Source organism: Acyrthosiphon pisum, chromosome A1 (genome assembly GCF_005508785.2).
Source record: "Acyrthosiphon pisum isolate AL4f chromosome A1, pea_aphid_22Mar2018_4r6ur, whole genome shotgun sequence".
NCBI classification, from domain to species: domain Eukaryota; kingdom Metazoa; phylum Arthropoda; class Insecta; order Hemiptera; family Aphididae; genus Acyrthosiphon; species Acyrthosiphon pisum.
This window is the reverse complement of record NC_042494.1, coordinates 116817031-116837480: the sequence shown is the minus strand read 5'-3', so window position 1 is coordinate 116837480 and position 20450 is coordinate 116817031. Positions and strand designations below refer to the sequence as shown.

General features: G+C 28.6%; 1 protein-coding gene across 1 annotated transcript; it reads left to right on the top strand.

The window, feature by feature from the left end:
* Positions 1 to 7178: 7178 nt before the first annotated feature.
* On the top strand, positions 7179 to 9389 carry LOC100571545 (cuticle protein 19-like). Its single transcript, XM_003243059.4, has 3 exons — positions 7179 to 7314; positions 8275 to 8391; positions 9027 to 9389. The coding sequence occupies exons 1-3, from the start codon at positions 7297 to 7299 to the stop codon at positions 9303 to 9305; spliced, it is 414 nt and encodes a 137-aa protein (XP_003243107.1). The 5' UTR covers positions 7179 to 7296; the 3' UTR covers positions 9306 to 9389.
* Positions 9390 to 20450: the final 11061 nt, after the last annotated feature.

The window sequence follows — 20450 nt, the reverse complement described above, 5'->3', positions numbered from 1 at the left end:
ACGGTTTCTTATTTTGTTGTAATTAAAAACAAATGACTGTAGATACTTTAAAATTTCACTGAATGTTTATATTAGAATTTTTTATACACGGTAAAATTTGAAAATAATTTGACTCTTTTGATCTGTTTACGGAACATTTAAAATTTTAATTTTTTTAGTTTTTTTTTCTATAAATAAAAATAAAATGTTATTGGTTAGGCCAAAAAGCGTGAAAATTTAATACAAGGCTCCTGATATATTGTTACAATACTACAATAGCAATTGAAAAATAATAAAAATACATAGGCGCACATGCATTTAAAGTTCAAATTATGACAAAATTTATAAAATGTTCGACTTTTATAGCTTAGGATTGAAAATCTAAAACAATGTTCCACGTAAATATTTCCCAACAGTTATTTATTTTTTTCTCGTATACCTTTTCAGCACCCTTCTTTCGTTTTTACCAGCTTCACACATTATTTAAATTGCACAGTTCAATTAATTTTTTACACTAAACACACGTTTGTAAGTATTGTAACTAACTCGGTAACTCGTTTGTGTAAAAAAGTTCAAAATCAAAATACACATAAATAATGATAAAATAAGGTTATCAATATTATCACGCAACTAACTGAATTCTACCATACAATATAAAAAATAAATAATAAAATACCAATACCACAGATTTCTAAATAATACATTAGCATGAATTGGAGGGAAAATAGTGTAAATACCGAAATTCCTTCTATGAATTGCAATAGTTTAAGATATTAAACATAATACCTTCGTAGGTATTTGATTTTCTTAATATATATTATGCTTAAATTATAAAAATATAATTTGTTTTTGTAAATATATTATAATAGTTATACCAGCCCTGCCGGCCCTCACAAGAACCGGCCCATCGGGAAGTTTCCCGATTTCCCGATAGGCCAATCCGCCCCTGGCTAGGTTTATTTAGTCATGGAATATACCATGACAAATTATATAGGTATCATCACAGCATTTTAATACGCATCCTCCGCTCTTTACTTCGCCTATATCGTAGTTCTCCACTTCTTATTGGCTGTCAATCATATACATACATATATAACATAGAACAAAATAAACCAATGAGAAGTGGAGAACTACGATATTGGCCGGAGGTGAAGAAGATGCGTATCTACTGCGCAAAACTAATACAACTGTGATGATACCTATATAATTTTTCATGGAATATACCATATACCATGGTCCATGAGACATGAGTTTGAAATTAGTAATGATAAGTAGACATATATAGTGTATATAATAATTTATTACTTTGTATAAATTGTATCTGGTTCATGTGTTTAAAATTTAAATATATTGTAAAAGACAATAGCCAAGTGTAGCAAGAGTAGATAACTAATGAGTAGATAAGCATTTAGTTTTTTGTAAGTACATTGTATATATTTTTTTTTTTGGTTATTTACTTGTAAAAAAAAGGCGTATAGGTACTAAATTAGGGACGTCATATTTATGTTTGCTTCTCCATAGGTAGGTTTGCTCCTCCTGTCCCTTAATACGGCCCTGCTTGCATGTAAGCCACAATGCCTAAATGCGTTCTTCTTCTTCTTATCCACACTAAATATGTTTGAAACATTATTTAAAGAAATCCTATAATTGCATTATGTGCTATTCATTTCTGATACTACTATTAGTACATACCCGATACCGTAATTTCGAAACCCTGAATACGAAAAAAATTTTCTTATAGATTATAGACATTAGACTATTAGAGTATTAGACAATACAACAATAATTTATATTAACAATGTATTTACCGTCAAACAGGCTAACTTGGGCCAAAAATATTATCTTTTAGTTTTACCTCCATAACGGTCTCTTATCAATTAATTAATGTGATACAAATATTCTGTTGATATCTTAACAATATTTAAAATCACTTTGGTAGTGTTGCAGCATAAAATTTTAAACATATATATTTTAATTTTTATTCATTAATTTTATGTTTATATCTATCGTTTTGAAAATATCCAAAAACTTACATTAATACTCATTGAATTTGATGTTTTATATAAAAATTGATAATAGTTTAGTATATTTAGTATTATATAGTTTAGTACCCGTTAGTAGTATTATTCAAATTAAAAGTGTGAAAATAGTAGAAATCGAGCTAATTTATATAACATTCATTAGAATATTTCCGTGCCACTTTATAACAATAATAGTTCAATAATATGAATGTGCTTTCAGAAGACGATTTACGGCCATCTCTCACATAGTCACATAATCAACAAAAATGTTTGTTTTTTAAAATATTTTTTATTTTAAAAAATTAAACATTGTAGACTTGAATTTTTCACAAAAAATGTACATTAGTTTTTTCAAGACAACATTTTCAAATAATTTCAGCTATTTATAAATATTTAAAAACTTGACTTATTGTAGTTTTTTTCTATTTATACAGTGTGTTTAACTGAGATGGTAACACGAAATATTTCTGTTCACTGACGTCTGACGTCGTATTGAAATGAGGTTTTCAGGGGAAGATAGGGAATACTGAAATACACATTTTTTGATAATTTTAAAATTCTAGTAGGTATATAGGTATCTATGGTATCTATAATTTTAGTAGGTATGTGTTACAAAAAAAAATTATATGTTTGACTTGAAACTTTCTGTCAATACGCATAATTATTATTATTATTTGTTGATTAGCTTAAGATAATTACCTATATGACTAACGATGTTAAATTTGAATTTACTGATATAATATCATTGTATATGAAAAACGATTCTGAGCGGAGACGTTTCGTTATAGTCTGGGATATTTTATAATATATTTATATTGTTATTATTAATACGGTGGCCGGTATAGGTTGTATTAATATTATTTTTATATTATCATATTTGTATATAAAAATATACTTTGGAAGTTTCAAGTACCTACCCCCGGATAATATTTTTAAATTAAAACACACAACTACTTATGGTGTACACAGGATACACAAAAAAACATCGTTGTAAAATCAATACATTCATATCATCGCTCAGATTTTAAAAACAAAATATAAATGGATGAATTTCTGTGTGCATGAACATGCCATCGGGCGTGTTCCCATATTTATGAAGTTAGCCCCCTAACTTTTTCAATTTTTATCCATAATCACATTGTAAGTTGAAGTACTCTATTTGTAAGTAAATGTAAGTTGATTTTCATAATTTGTAAGTTCATGGGAACCAAGTTATGGTCAAAATTAACGTGGGGGGCTAACTTCACAGTTGCCCACTAACTTTGTCCAAATTTCCCCGGAAGAACTGTAAGTTGTAGTTCTCTATTTGTAAGTAAATGTAAGTGAATTTTCAGAATTTGTAAGTTCATGTGGCCGACGTTATGACTGCTTATAACTTGGGGAGGGGGGCTAACTTCACACTGCCCCCCAACCTTGTTCAATTTCCACCAGGTTAACCTAACTAGATTGGGGAGCAATTGTGAATTTAGCCCCCAAGTTAATTTTGACTATAACTTACTTCTCACAAACTTACAAATTCTGAAAATCAACTTGCATTTACTTACAAATAGAATACTTAAACATATAATTCATACTTTGAAAATCTAAAAAAGTTGGGGGGCTAACTTTAGAAACATCGCGTCCCCGGGCTGTGGATAGGAGAACGCCCTGTAGATATATATAGGGTAGCCACGAAATAAGCCATACCTTCGGGACGGACAAGCGGTTGCGGACAAACTCACCAACGGTGAATCGATCGACCCCCGGTGTCCCGGTAGATCACACTGGAAGACAGACAGACGCGAGGCTGGCGTCGTCGGTGGAGGCAAAGCCAACATGAAATCAAAAATGAACTATACACAAACCAAACAAACAGAATTACCTCTCCGGATGTGCAGGAAGACCAGAAGACGGCGGCTGTGGGTTGCAGGAGTCGCGATCGGTCAGCCAGATTCTAAGAGCAGAGGTGGTCAGTCAGGCCTCTGCCCCTGGTCAAAATATTACTGTTGCGACAGACGGGTGTCGTCCATATAGTGGGCACGCTATTATATATAGTACTCGTATATACCCACGGTAAAAATGAGCTACTAGAGGCCGCCGAGAACAATGTGCAAAAGATTGAACCTCAATGGCCCAATATATATAGTCATCTACTTTAAAAATTAAGTATATATCGGGTTATCTTTAAAATGAAACGCACAGACACAGACACTGCAGTATTATAACTTCGAATTTTTTTTTATGATGCCTTACGACAACACATCCTATATGATGGTGTTGCAGTAGCTAAAATAATATAAAAATAATAGTGTCTCGGTACATATTATATAAAACTGAAGTGCATCGATAAGACTGCACCCGATGGTCGATGCAGTTATAATGATTATACACTCGTATATCGCGTTCTACTTGGCGAAGATTACGCGTATAATTGGCGCATAAACTCGCGTGATGCTTGCACGACTTAGATCATCATCTGCTCACGTCATATACATAAATATAAACGTTTTACTTAAAACGTGTGTATATAGATTTGAAAGGGAATAGGTACCTAATAATAGTATAATAATTTTTCTTACACACGTGCGGCGCACACGGGTCCCGAAGCTTATATGTTACACACGTAATGCGTGATATAATTTAAGTTCTTTCATATTTAATAATCATTTTTCTACTTAGTATTACTTGTGTAGTAGGTATTTAACTTTTTCATAATCTTATAATCTATTTTATTTTTTTATTTTTTTATGCTTACCTATAACTATATATTTTAGATTCTGAATTTAACGATGAATGTATTGATTTTACAATGATGTGTGTTTTTTTTCGTTTTTTTATATTTTTTTGTGTCTGTCATCACCTTTTGGGGTCGAAAGTAAAATTTTTCCAATAGTTTTTAAAAGCGCCGTGAAAAACAAAAGAAAAATTAAGGAAAAACGGGAATTTTTACGCAAAATCTGTTTTCGAGAAAATTGATTTTGGTTTTTGGTGTAACTTTAAAACGAATGACTGTAGATACATGACATTTTCACTGGTTGTTTATATTTCCATTTTCTATACATGATAAAATTTTCAAAATATTTTGATTCGTTTTGAGCTGTTTACGGACAATTTCAGTTTCCAATTTAATTAGTTATTTTTTCTATGAATGTCAATAAAACTATTTGTTGAGTAAAAATACTTGAAAATTTAATACAAGGCTCCTACTATATTGTTACAATGACATTTGAAAAATATTAAAAATCCTTAGTCACAGTTTTTTTTTATTAGCATTTAAAGTTCAAAAATTGACAAAATATGGAAAAATTACGAAAATTACCTAATTATGTTGAGTTTATAACTCGTAAAAATTTTTCTTTTTAGAACTAAGATTTTAAAATGTAATACAAAATTCCTTATAGGATAATCTACCTTTATCAAAAAAAAAATGTCTATAAGAACTAAAATTAAATTTTTATGAGCGTTTGAAATTCATATTTTTACAACATTTGATATTCACTCGATTTCTTACGTAACGATTTTCTTATTTTGTTGTAATTAAAAAACGAGTGACTGTAGAAACTTGAAAATTTCACTGAATGTTTATATTAACATTTTCTATATACGATAAAATTTTGAAAATAATTTGACTCTTTTTGAGCTGTTTACGGACATTGTAAGTTTTCAGTTTTTTTAGTTTTTTTTTCTATAAATATCAATAAAGTTTTACCTATTGGGCCAAAAAGTGCAAAAAATTAATACAAAGCTCCTAATACATTGTTACAATAGCAGTTGAAAAATATTAAACATACATAGGCACAATTATTTTTTATAAGCATTTGAAGTTTGACAAAATTTATCAAATTTAAAATTGAATAATTATTTTGTAGTTAAAAATGTATAAAATGTTCAACTTTTATATCTAAGGATTGAAAATTTAAAACAAGATTCCACGTAAATATTCAATTCTGTTACCAACAATTCTAAAAAATACATAAGCACAGTTTATTTGTATAGTCATTTTAAGTTCAAATTTAGACGAAATTACATATTAAAAACCTAGAATAACTATTTTAATTATTTTGTTATGATTGTATAATATTATTCGTGGTTATACTTGAAACATCTAAAGTATACTATTATACATATCTATGATAGTATCACGGTTTGTTGTTAATGTATAACGCGTTATAAGTACCTAATGGATTTTGTGATATGATTCATTTGGAATTTATATTTATTATAGGTACCTACTATAGGTCAATTTTTTTTTAGTACTATAGACTATATAATATTATGTCTTATACAGTTATACCTAGATAAACATACCGTCTCCGCTCAGAATCGTTTTACTTATACAATGATATTATATCATTGAATTCAAATTTAATACCATCCATTATACAGTGACCCACTTGTAACCTACTGTACAGCAGAGCGAAATCCACTTGCCCACCTTTTTTTAATTTAAATATAGGTATGTATTCGATCTGTTCACAAAATAAAAACAATAAGTAATAAGGATAACATAGAAAAGTATATATAAACATGAATCGCGTGAAGAGGAGTTAACCGTTCATTAACAGAACCTCAGACAAAATAATTGTTATATCTGAATAAAATATATTACGATATATACATGAATTTATGATTATTTTGTCATATTATTAAAAAGACAGAATGAAAACGGACAACCATTATATAAACAAGTTACGGTAGTACTTGACTATTAGTCGTGTTATGAGTTAAATTAAGAAATACAATAAAGTTCAATAAGATTAATGTTTTTTATTACTTTTTATTATCTCTTATAAATTATAATGTTATTAATATTTCAAACATTTGTATCAATAATTATTATAACATTTGATTTTCTTTTTTCTGTTTGTAAGTTTTTTTTACTTTAATTTTATATGTTATTATATGTTAATAGTATTGCATAATATGTAAACATGATCGTGTTTAGGTACCATTCATAGGCGAATGTTAAATACAGAATAAATAACCACTAACGGCCTTACTAAAATATGTTCCTAATTATAATCCATTTTTTTTTTGAATTAACTGACGAACCGTAAATGCACCCACCGCAGAACCAATACAAAATTACGGCCCTATCAAACGTATATCGGGTAATCGGGTATTTCAACACAATTTAACTCTTGGGTGGTGTTAGCCGTTGCATAGGTACTTGCATAAAACCATAAACTATAAATAGTAATTATTTCAGCCCAATAGTATCAGTTGTGTTTGTATGTTTGATGAATAAACAGCAATAATTATTCCAATCAATATATCTCAATCAGTTTGATATAAGAACAGTGAGAACTCATTCTCGATGGCTTGTTTGTTACAGGTAAGTAAATAACATAATATTTATTATAAATGTATAATACAATTACGGTTATGTTATAAAGCTGCAATTTTTAGCTTCAACGCTATATTGTTATTATTTATTGATGTATTTATTTTTTTTAAATGACAACTGTTCCATAGTTATTGAATCTAATAGTGCCACACTACACAAATATATTTAGTATTTACTATCTACTAGAAAGTGAAACGTTTTTATTTTTCTCGTTTTTATAAATTTACAGTGGTAAAAGAATAAATTATTTTTGAGTGAGACTGAGAATAACACATTTTATGAATATATTAGACGCATGTAGACGTGTCACATAAAGTTTTTACCAAATTTAAATATACATTTCATAAGCATAATTTCAATTAATAATCAATTTCATTCAAAGTTTTGTTATTAATTTATTATACAACGTACACTTGTGTAAATTTAGTTGACTGTGCATTAGGAGTAAAATATATTATTTTTCATTTAAATTGTCATAAATATCAATATACAATATATAATCCTGTTATGAATACTATATAGTACAAATACATGTTTTCAGAGATAATATTTTCGTTTCATAAACCATAGAAATATATATTTTTCTAAAATTGAAGTTAACTATATATAGCTACAAACAATTGTTTATTTTGATAGCTCGAAACAAAAAAATCAATATATTATATTATATAATAATATATATATATATATATATAATGATGGATATTTGCATACGAGTATTAAACCAACGTAATAAAAATAAATTACTATATTATGTATTATTATTTATTCTATTATATCGTGTGGATTCGGTTGAAAATATATTATGTCTCGGGCATTTCGATTGCCGGCGGTGTTTTCCGTTGCTGACAGGCCACGCGAAATGCACGTAACATAATTTTCATCGCATCTCCGCGAAAGCGTGCGAATTTCAATCTCAAAACGTTTGATTTGCTGTCAATTTTCTAGATCACTGTGATCGCCCTGAGCGCGCTGACAACATTAACGGTGGCCCATGATGCCACATCGTACGCCTATTACCATCCGATATTCCATCACACCCAACACCACGGACACGACTATTACGTACGTATAACATTGTACCTATATACAGCTGACGTGGGTTCTTATTTGAGTACTCGGAGAACGAGAATATTGTTATGATAATTATATAGTAATCTGATAGCATTTAAAATAATAATATTATCGGAAATATATTATATTGTATCCCTCCAAGGTTTTTATTCAATTGGTAATCGTTTTCTAACATGTAGGTTATATACGTCATCATAATATTATATACCCAGGTAGTTTATGTATTATCGGGTCAATACACTCTGGTGACTTGGGCTTTGTAAAAGTAAAACACTAAAACGTAGATGCCCTGGGTATATGTTTTAAACAGGCTTTCGTCACATTTGTTAACACGCATTTGAAGCTAGCTGAGCAGGTGTACAAAATATATGATCGTTAGGGAATAGACACTGATGGTATATATAGTATCAGAATGTCAAAAAGAAATTTTGCAATTGGCCTGAAAATGACACCTGTTGTGGTGGTATATTTAGAATTTTTTCTAGGGGTTGGAGACGTGGAATTCTGTTTGCTATTTAAGGGGGTGGTGAATACTTCCGTCGACCTCCTCAAAGTTTTTTCGCTGCACCACTTTCATATTATATACATTATACATATTTCTAATCGGCATCTCGTCGTTTTTGCAGGCTCCACCCAAGTACACGTTCAAATACGGCGTCAAAGACCCGCACACAAAGGACGACAAACACCAGTGGGAGGAACGGGACGGGGATGTAGTGCACGGTGGCTATAGTTTGGTCGAGCCGGACGGTCGTATCCGAAAAGTAACGTACACGGCCGACAAGCACAACGGGTTCAACGCACACGTACACTACGAGAACCACGCCCATCACCCGCAAGTCCATCACCACCACAAACACCACCCTCGCCACCATCACCGTCGTGGTGGACGTCAACAGTTTTGAGCGATTTGAGCACTGCAGTTATCGTTGCCTAATATGTTATTAGTTATTACTTATTATATTAAATGGAATTGTTATTGTTGTAAATTGTTTTCAATTTATTTTCTACCACAAATTTTCAAGCATAATACCTATAATCCTATTCTTTCCGTTATAGAACTGCAAAAACAAAAAAAATAAATTAGTATATTTAGACTTTAGACCCTCCTTATATGAGAAGGGGGCACGTATCAATAGTGCAAAATATTAGACTTTTGTCTTTGCATTATAAATTTTACTTATACACATATTATATAATATGTTAATCCTATTACCTTTAAACCCTTTTCTATATAACTCATTTGTTTTGTTGCGCACAAGTGCACAACCCTCCCAAGCTCTCTATGTGGCTATATTTATAATAGTATATCACATGACGCCTTTATTTGATTTAAATGCACTTCCGGTTCTTGTAATAAGTATGGTTTCTTTCAAACATTCAGTTATTCAGATTTATAATTTCTTTCTGGACTGCACGTTCTATATATTATAATATATCTGGTGTATACTATTACTATATCTATGATGTGAACGTGTGGGTTCGATTTTACGACGCAGTCATTTATATAAGCAGACAAAATATTATGTGCAGTATGGAAAAAACAACATTTTTATTTTATCAAGAAATAATATATATTATATTATAATGTTAATATTATTTTCTACTTAAGAAAAAATAAATAACCTGAATAAGTACTTTTACTATATATAATATATATTATAATACATAGGTTCTGCGTTTTCGGTGAACTTATTCTTTGATTTTATTTATGAAACAAATTTCAAACCGTAATATCAGTCGTATTATTTACAATTAATACTATGTGTTATTTTTAAGCCTATATATTATATAGTATATAACATTAAATAATAAAGTCTATATTTGTACTTCTATTTACCCACCCTTTAAGTTTATATATTTTCTATTTTTCGTAAATAAATATTTTATCATAAATCAATTTTTAAATCGGTTTTACTCTGTTGAGTTTTAATAATAATAATATTAATTCACAAATACAGCGGACCTCCGCAGTTTGTCAATGTTAGCTTATGAGAAAACACTAAGACCTACCAAAAACATAATAGAAGTAATACTTCAAAGGATAATATATGTCATATTGTACGTGGTATGTCATAATTCTTAACGTTTTAATGCTGACACTTGTGATTGCAGTATGTATAGAATTTACCCTTACTTGTTAAATACACCCTTTAGAGATCAAGTTTTTGATGAACAACAAAACAAAATTCTGAGAGGTCTGTACATGGTTTTACGTGGTTCAATGACAACTGTCAAGAGCTTAAAACTGTAGATGATGATAATAATATGAACCTTGATATTAACATAATTTTCATTAGACGATTATAAATATAAGATTATAGACCTTATTCAATATTCAGACATTCAGTAATATATTTAATATACAGTATAGTCATACAGAAATAGTTTTATCATTCAAAATAGGTTAATTCAATAATATTGGCTGCTGTTTTAAAATTTTTGTATTTTGTATTATTTTTTAATGAGTAATCCATAATCTAATGAAATGCACAGTAATATTAAGTTTATGAGTTAAAAATATGGTATAGACTTGAAGGAATTACTGACACTTGATTAATTTTTTTTTCTGGTTATATGTCCTTAAATGAGTCAATTAGTGTTAACAATTTTGTCGTTTTAAAGTTAATATAATTAGACTTGCAATGGTCACCACACCACTTCATTTTAACTCATTGTCGAGGACTTTCCAGCAGTGTTAAAATGAAAATATAACTTAAGCGAAGGATTATTGAATTATTTTGTAGTCACTTCTGCAGCAGACATAGAATTTGTGTGCTTCTTCATCAATAGTTTTCATAGCAAAATCGTTATGAAGTGTGCTTGTAGTAGCTTGGAGTAGCTTGGAGATAAATTATGGAATATTGGATATTCCCCAGAATGCAATATTATAAAAAGCTTGAATTTTGTTTTAAGTTTGATTTTATCGCTGCGCCCCAAATATGTAGACCATATAGTCCGTACGTCCAAATAGGTGTAAGAAGAGTTTTTGTTTTAACTTTAAAAGTATACCTACGTATCTTAAAATAAATATTATAAAAACATTATTTTATTTTTGTGTTATGAAATCCACAAAACAAATAAAGTTGTAAATGTATAGGTATCCATCAATATATAAATAATATATATAAAAAAGATAAACAATGTTTGTACCTGTGACCTTTATGCATTCCTAAATCCCGTGCATCTAATTGCCATGAAATTTTATACAGAGATAGATTAAAAATTGGTTTTTTGAGAAGAAGGTAGACTACATTTTGTCGCAAAAAGGTAAGTAATAGGTCTAGCCCGGGAGGTTCTCAAACAGGGATTCAAACAGGGGTCTGGAGTTCAACTAAGGTTTCGGTGGATACCCGTTGCATTTTTTTTTCTTATTTTTACTTTTTATTTTTCTTCTTTATCTATACATACGAATATTTGGTTTTTAGATTCTGAGCGGAGCGAGGAAGCTAGTGGTTTTACAATGGTGTTTATTTTTATTATTTTTTTAATCTGTATACAAAATATTTACCAAAAGGAGTGCTTCGATTTCAACATAAAGCATCTTATCTTTTAGAAAATTGGAACAAGATGGTACTTTAGAGAGGTTATTTTTTGGTTATTATCTGAAATTCGATTTTCTGTCATGAACGTGGAGTTAAGAAATATACGTTATACAATGCACATAATATAACATACCTATATAATAGACATATTATAGTAAATTAGGTCATCTGGTCAAAGTGTCCCATGCAGACCCTCACACACATCACGCATGTATTGGTTCACAAATCATTACATTGAAAATATTATATGATATAATATACAACAAAATAATATGTAAGCTGGAGTGCTCACGAAGTTCGTCAAGGATGATTTTTTTCATATAACACATAACAAAAAAAAAATTGATAACATTTTATTGTGATGTTTTATTAATCGCTGTAAAACATGTTTATTCTTTATATAGTAATCATATAAATTCATTATTTAACCTCAAGTTACATTAATTTTTATTTTTTACCTTCCATAAAGCTATAACTACTTATATGAAGTTATAATATTTGAAATTATAAAATAAAGCTTATATAGTAAATGCATAATATAGTTATGGTTTGTAGGCATAGTTTCCTTTTGTAAATTAAAAAAATTAGAGTAAGAAATAACAATTATGATTTTATAAACTATGATTTTTAAATTTATTTTTTATTATATTTTTGTTTTTTTTATACCTTTTTGGTTAGAAATATTTTTTTAAATATCAACAATAGAACGTACTGCTGTATTATTGGTACTGTGTGTTGCTATCTTATTAACTATTATTATAGTAATAGGATTGAACATTTTAGAAGCTGAGTTGTTTTTATCTTAAGAGACACTATGTAGATAGGAAAATCGTATCTAAGTCCAACAATTCGTGACGAATTCAAGGTTTGAGTTTGTGCAATTTATCGACTACACATATCTTATTCGACTAAAAAAGTGTGCTACTGACGAAGCTGGTCATATTATTACGATTATAAAATTACATTTTCAAAACAGTAGTTATATACCCGCACTATATATCTTAATTGTAATTTATCTAAGAAGAATATTATTGTAAGTGATACACAAATCAAATTCTCATAATTCAAATAAAAATGAATCATCGTGAAATATTCTTTATACCCTGATATTATACTCTATATTATTTATTCTCTGATAACCTTTTTACCCACAAATTTTAAATTATTGAGATTTTATTTTAATTATTATTCATTAGTATCTACTAATAGTAAAATTTAGTTAAACGCTCAAAGTTCTATTTATTTTTTTACTATAAATTAAATTAAATTATGAATCTTATGCATAATTATATCTATTATTTTAGAATCTATGCGGAGTGATGAATGTATTGATTTTACAACGTTGTGGGGTTTTTTATTATTTTTATTTTTGTGTCTGTCATCACGGTTTGGGGCAGTAAAACTGCTTCGATTTTCTTCAATAGTATCTTGTTCGATGGGAAAGTAAATCTAGTTAGTGCATTCGGGAGGTAAAATTTTAAATTCTTAATAGTTTTCAAAAGCACCGGGAATAACAACATAAAAATTAAGAAAAAACGGGGATTTTTACGAAAAATCGGTTTTTGACAAAATCAATTTTGGTTTTTGGTGAAACTTTAAAACAAATGAACGTATATTCATGAAATTTTCAATGGCTGTTTATATTCGTATTTTCTATACACGATAAAATTTTAAAAATATTTTGATTTGTTTTGAACTAATTAGGAACATTTCCAGTTTCCAATTTTATTAGTCTTTTTTTCTATAGATGTCAATAAAACTTTATTTGTTGGGTAAAAAAGCTTGGAAGTTTAATACAAGGCTCCTACTATATTATTTTTAAGTTAAAAATGTATAAAATTTTCAATTTTTATAGCTAAGGATTGAAAATTTAAAACAAGATTCCTCGTAAATAGGTTATATATAAATAATAACTTTATTCACCTTAATATCATCAAATATACTTAGTAACATCAATATATCATAGGCTGACTGACCATTTTCGCTCAGAATCGTTTTTCTTATACAATGATATTATCAAATTTAACACCATCCATTACAGTATTACCCACTTGTAACCTACTGTACAACAGAGTGACATCCACTTATACCCACCTTTTTTTACCTTCTTATCGAATAATTTTAAATCATAATAACAGTGCTTCACGAAAAAAACTGCTTATAGCACATTATTATTCTAACCTTATACCTAATCCTTATTATCTATGATAATGTATTACTTATTAGTCATTATTTACAATAATTGAATAATATGTAAGTAATAAGTATGTAACATAGATAGGTATTTTGTTATTTGTAAGTAGTAACGTAGCGTGAAGTTTGGCATCAAATATGAGATCCTGTATGCGTTTAATGTCTGTGCGTCAAAATGTCTAATATGAATTATATGAATGTTTATACCACGTGATATAGAATTTCCTACTAAATAGTACTATTAATACTATTAGTATATAAACTATTATAATTTATAGGTGTCGCTAGGTGTACAAGATGAAATATCTGATATTACTTATTATTTAATGAATGGTCACTGGTATATTAGATATTAGATTTAACATTTTAATTTACTATTGAGTTTTAAATTCCTGAAGAAAAATTTAAAAAAAGTTTAAATCAGTAATAAACTATGCGGTATAATGAATTAATTTCAGAGTGAATGGTTATAGTTATATAAGTGTACAGGAACTTGACAATCTGAAAATATATATATATTATATACTATTCATTTAAGTTACACATTTCAAGATCTAAAATAAATATATTTGATACTGATTAACACAATATGTTGAAGTTCAGAGTCGAGTTGAAATGATTTTAAGGTTTAATGAATGTATACTTTATGATGTATTCAAAGTAGCAGTAGTTCGATGGATGCTAAAGTGAAATTAGTTTAATTCTTATTATTTTATTGTGTTGTTTTTACTTATTTTTATAAATTTCATGGCTTCATATGGATTTCATTATTTTAAAAATAGACCTTAAGAATAATCTTCAACTTAATTATTCTGCTAGGGAAAAAAATACGAATATCTCAAAATATTTGGGATAAAGCTTGTAGTATTGAATTATGTATGAAATTCAATTGGTAACACGAATTTACTATGAATTTTACTATTTAAAAATATAATAAAATTCTTAACATAAGAGAGTTAATGCTCATTGTGTTAAATTTATTAAATCATAATTGTCGTAATAAATTTTTAAGGGTCTTACAGTCTTACGCGTGGTACAACAATTATTTCAATTATTATTAGCCCCCTCGCACTGACCAAATGTAAAATCCATAAAAATGACGTTGTACAAGTATAATAAATACTTGGCTAATGCAAGATATTCACATGAATTTGCAAGATCCATCCCAAAATGTATTGGCGATTGAAAGCTTATCAATTATCAGGCCGGCGGGGGGTGGATCTGTAACGGGGATCATGTAAAATAACATATAAATGATACACAGCGTCCCCGTTACATCTTATCAATTTCAATCGCTAATATCATCCTTCTCCCGAAAAATCAAAAATACATGGAGGCAGCAACCATGTCTTGCCAGTCCCATAGAATAAACACAATATGCAGTATTTATATTAATCAAATTTTTTTTTGACAAATATTTACAAATTTATCACCTCTATAATCACACTAAAAATTGCATTTATTATCTAAATATTTTATTAATTATTATTGATAATTATTAGTCATTATGGTTTCAATAAACTCAAATAAGACCATTGTGTTTTCTTTAATCTTTTCATTTTCAAATTGTAATCGTTTAAATGACTGATGGAAATAACTAATAAGTAATAAGCATCGATCAATTCACACTCCATTTCCAAATACAATTGAGCTACGCCTACGCTATGCGCATTCATTTGTTACCTATTGAGGTTAAGAATAATTTACGATCAACCCTAGTTTTTTTCATTCGTGAACGATGACAAACAACTTCTTCATAATAATATGTGCCACACTTGAGCACATATTATAAATAGGCCTTTACTCGATTGTATGTCTTGGAAATTATTTTTTTTCACACTACTGCATATGTATATACACTGGATCGTATATTATATTACACTTATTACTTGATGCTATATGTACATTGTACACCTAAAACTGAACGGTCGTGATTTTGCAACGTTTTTCACTTTCACTTATGGACGCTAGCTGGTGGTTTTGTTTGTGTTTCGTATTAGTTAACGTCCGTGGCGGCTAATGACCATTGTACATAGGTTTTGTGATTTTTTTTAAATTTGTTGAACATAGGTATCCATGTATAATAATATGTGATATATCCTATATTATGCGTACTACGCAGGATGCTCGCATATGTAATGTATTTTACCATATTGGCGGCCGTCAAACGGAACGAAAAGTGAAGACATCGCCTCTGAGCAAACCGAGGGTAGTGTATAGTATTTTGTTGTTAAATCTGTATTTCTTTATTATGGTAATAATATTTTATTGTTTGTAGCTGTAGAAAATAAAACTTACAAAATTATATATCATAGATTTAATATAATATGTATTAGTAATGCGGGAACAGGAAGTATCAAAATCTAAATCTCTAAAATACAAATTAATTTCATCAATAAGCATTAGGTATATATTTATATCTCCCAACAAGTTTAATAAATAATGTATATTATCTCCTGAGTGGAAATAAAAATAAAATAAAATAAAAAAATGTAATTAGCTACCCAATGAAAATAACTACTAAATAATGATAACAATTTAAGCTAAATACATTTAAAAAATACCAATTCATCATAATAGAATCATATAATAATACTACAATTATTATAGTAATGAGTTTAAAAATGTTAATTTAGTTCACATACACATACATAAGTTTTGCAAATAGAATATTGTATTAGTATTATTATTTAATACATTTGCCGATTACTGAACAAGAAAATATAAATTATTAATTTTTTTTAGTCATTCTTATTATTCGAAATTCAATGTCAAGCGTGGACTCGTGAGTTCCTTCTTAGGTTTTTCTGTGCAACGCAATCAATTTCATCAGAGTGTAAATAGTCTTCACATACATTATATAGATACCTACTACTATAGTATAATATATTAAGTAAACACTAATATTTTATTGTAATTTAACAAGTAAATATATGGAAATGTATAGTTTATTCACTGAATACATTTATAAAATAATTTGTGTGATAAGCACTTGAAAAGTTGAACTATACTTTCAAACTTAACCAGTCAAATATGTAATTAAAATATAGGTGCAAATATATTCTTTATTAATTTTTAAGAGACTACATTGATCATCTGCAGATTTATAGCCCTTTGGGATTTGAAGGCTTATTTTTAACATAAATATTTAGTTGAGAATAATAAAAATGTTCTTTCTATTGAATTGATGACATAAAAAACTAAAAAATGTTTTATTATTTTTATATTTTGGTCACTATACTACCTATAGGTAAACAAATATGTACCTAATGAAGTAAAAAGGAATAATTTGTTTGACAACAGAGTATGTTGTATTTTATTCACCAAGGAAACAGTGAAACAATTAAACTAAAGTAAAGCAGAGTACAAAATATTGAATTCAAAATTTTACCAAATAACAAAATTTATATAAGAACAGAAACACAAAATTTTCACGTATTACGATCGACACACGAAAAAAGGTGAGTTATACGAAAAATCATCAATTATAATTATAGTTTGTCTCGGAAAAAATTAGGGCACGTCCTTCAGATATAGGCTTGTCCAGGAATAGAAACACCCAAAACACACCACTCGAAACATTTTTCTGAACAGACGACCGACTAACGCCGTTGCCAATAAAAACGGCACGCCAATGAGATTATTTGCGCAACGCACAAATTGTTACTACGAAATTGTTATCGTTATTATTTACCTAAATATAAACATATTATAATGTTATATTAGAGTATACAGATTGCACCGCGGTGGCGTGGTCCGCAGCCTACGTGTCCTTCGTCTCTAACCTCCGCATAAAAAAAGAAATAAAAATACAGTAATAAACCAAAAACAAGCACATTTTTCTGACTTAATTAGACAGTTCTTGACACACGATAGCGTACGTATATTATTATGTGCGAAATATTATATGTTATAATATTATGTGGTTAAGTGTTCTCTAGTAGATAAAACAATCGCGTTTGAGGAGATCCTCCACTGCCGTATTGGCAATCATCGCTCGCGACGCAGCCATACAACTGAAATCGGGTCATCCGGGCGGGCGCGCGAGTTGTATGAAATAAAACGTTTAGCACGACTAAAAAAACTACACTAAACGGTCTGTTGGCACAATATTATTATTATAATATATTCTTCTGTCGGTAAAAATTAATTACTGTTTAACCGAAATGACGAAAAATAGCCCATACGATTATATTATTCATGGATTCAGGACATAGGATAATATATTATAGAGTTGACAATTTTTAAAATATATAATACCACATAATAATCATATCGTAATTTGTATTTAAATTGTCAAAAATACAAACGTAGAAAAACGTTAATGTCTTCTACAGTCGTATTATAGCATTGTCATTTCTAATACAATGCAAAAACTTTTATTTATGGATTTTGGCCCGTACACAATACACAGACGAGCAAAACCATGGTGTAGAGAGATATAGTCGTTTGAGTGCTGACGAGCGGGCAGGGGATTTATTCAGCTGTAAAAGTGGATGACCTATAAACTTACTCGTCAAGACTATCTTGTTATATTATATAATGAGTTCCAAAATCCTCAAAATATGTTAGAGATTATAGTAAGAAGTTTATTTTCAAATTGTGTACGGCACAAATAGTGAGGATGTCGGCTGGTAAGGTTATAAATTGTTATGTGATCTCCACAAGTTTTAAAAGACGAACAAATATTATTAAATCATTAGTATTAATACATAAAATACATAAAAAATAAAATAATAAATGCATAAAAATGTATAAACACATTCATGAATTGATTAAAGTGTTGTTATAAATGATAATATCGATGATATTAAATATTTAAATTAGTTCTAACTTCTTACATAATTAAAATTCATTTTAATTTAGGTTAAAAAATTTAAAATAGTATTCTCTAAGGAGTAGTAGATATGGCATAAGCATTAAATATTCGAAAATATTAAACTCAATATACACATAATAAATGCATACCTACTGTAACACAATAACTGATTTAAATTTAAATATATGTTACATATTATTATCATTTAAGTATAAATTATTTGCATAAAATAGATAAATATTTTGAGTTACAAGCCCCACAAAGTTATTAATGATTATAAAATTAATAAAAAATAACTTAAATAATAAAATATTGTCATCTAACATACTAGGTGTATATTAATATAAAAAGAAAAATAATGATCAAGCGAAAGTTGAGTGCTACATATAATTCTGTGGGAATATATTATTTTAAAGCATATTATCATAATATTATACTTTCGCCTTGGCTCAGATAACTATTTCAGTATCGGCAATCGCAGTAAAAATTAATACATTTTACGATATATTAAATAATATAACGGAACGTGTAAAGTGTGAGACTCAAACAGTAGTTAATTTTTGTCTCAAAAAACGTCAACACAAGAAAAAAACTCTGAGAGAAAGAGGAAAACGTAAAAGTATATAAAAACAAAAAACAAAGTGAATTATAGATAAAATAATAATAAAACAACATTTTTTTTTTAGGAGTTTCTATAAACTAAAATACCAAAGTTATCATAAATCCAATAAATATTATCAAATAATTATAACGTCCATACTATTTATAAATAAAATATGTATGACCTTGGCAAACGTTAGTTTGACTTGTGGTCAATGTTTTCTAATATTAAATTTTTAGTATCGTATCCTATGCCAACAAAATGTATACTTACTAAACAGTTGAAAGAGTTCGTAATTTGTTTTGTTCTGAATCTGGTATACATAACTTACTATAAGTTGTATTCTGATAAGCAAACCAGATGACTTAATACATGATTTAATAGTCGTACACACTATACTCAGCTAAAAACGTTTTGTTCAGTTACACCGTGAAAATATTTCTTTAGTTCAGGGGCGTATTCAGATGGTGATGAGGGGGATAAATCCCCCCCCCCCAGAGCCTTAATAATATATATAAACCACTCACCTCTTTACTTGAAAATTTAGTATTTTGTCTGTAAAAAAAAGTATTTTCCACCCCACGACAAATTCCTGTTTTAGTACTATTAACATCCAGTAACTGATGTAGTTATGTGCCGTGTGTACAATATAATATTACTAGCTAATCCCGTTCACTTCGTTGCCCGTTAAATGTACCAATCCTATATGACTCAAACTTTGTTCGATTCGTTATTTAATATTCGGTGTATGGTGCTCAAAATGTATCTTAACTTTTCCGTTGTCCGTAATAAAAATTCTGATTCGCAGCAGCCAGCAGTATATTATCAGGTATAGGCAATCTACCTGCGGTAGATCGCGGAACCTGTACTGTTTGTACGTAAGTGTATGATT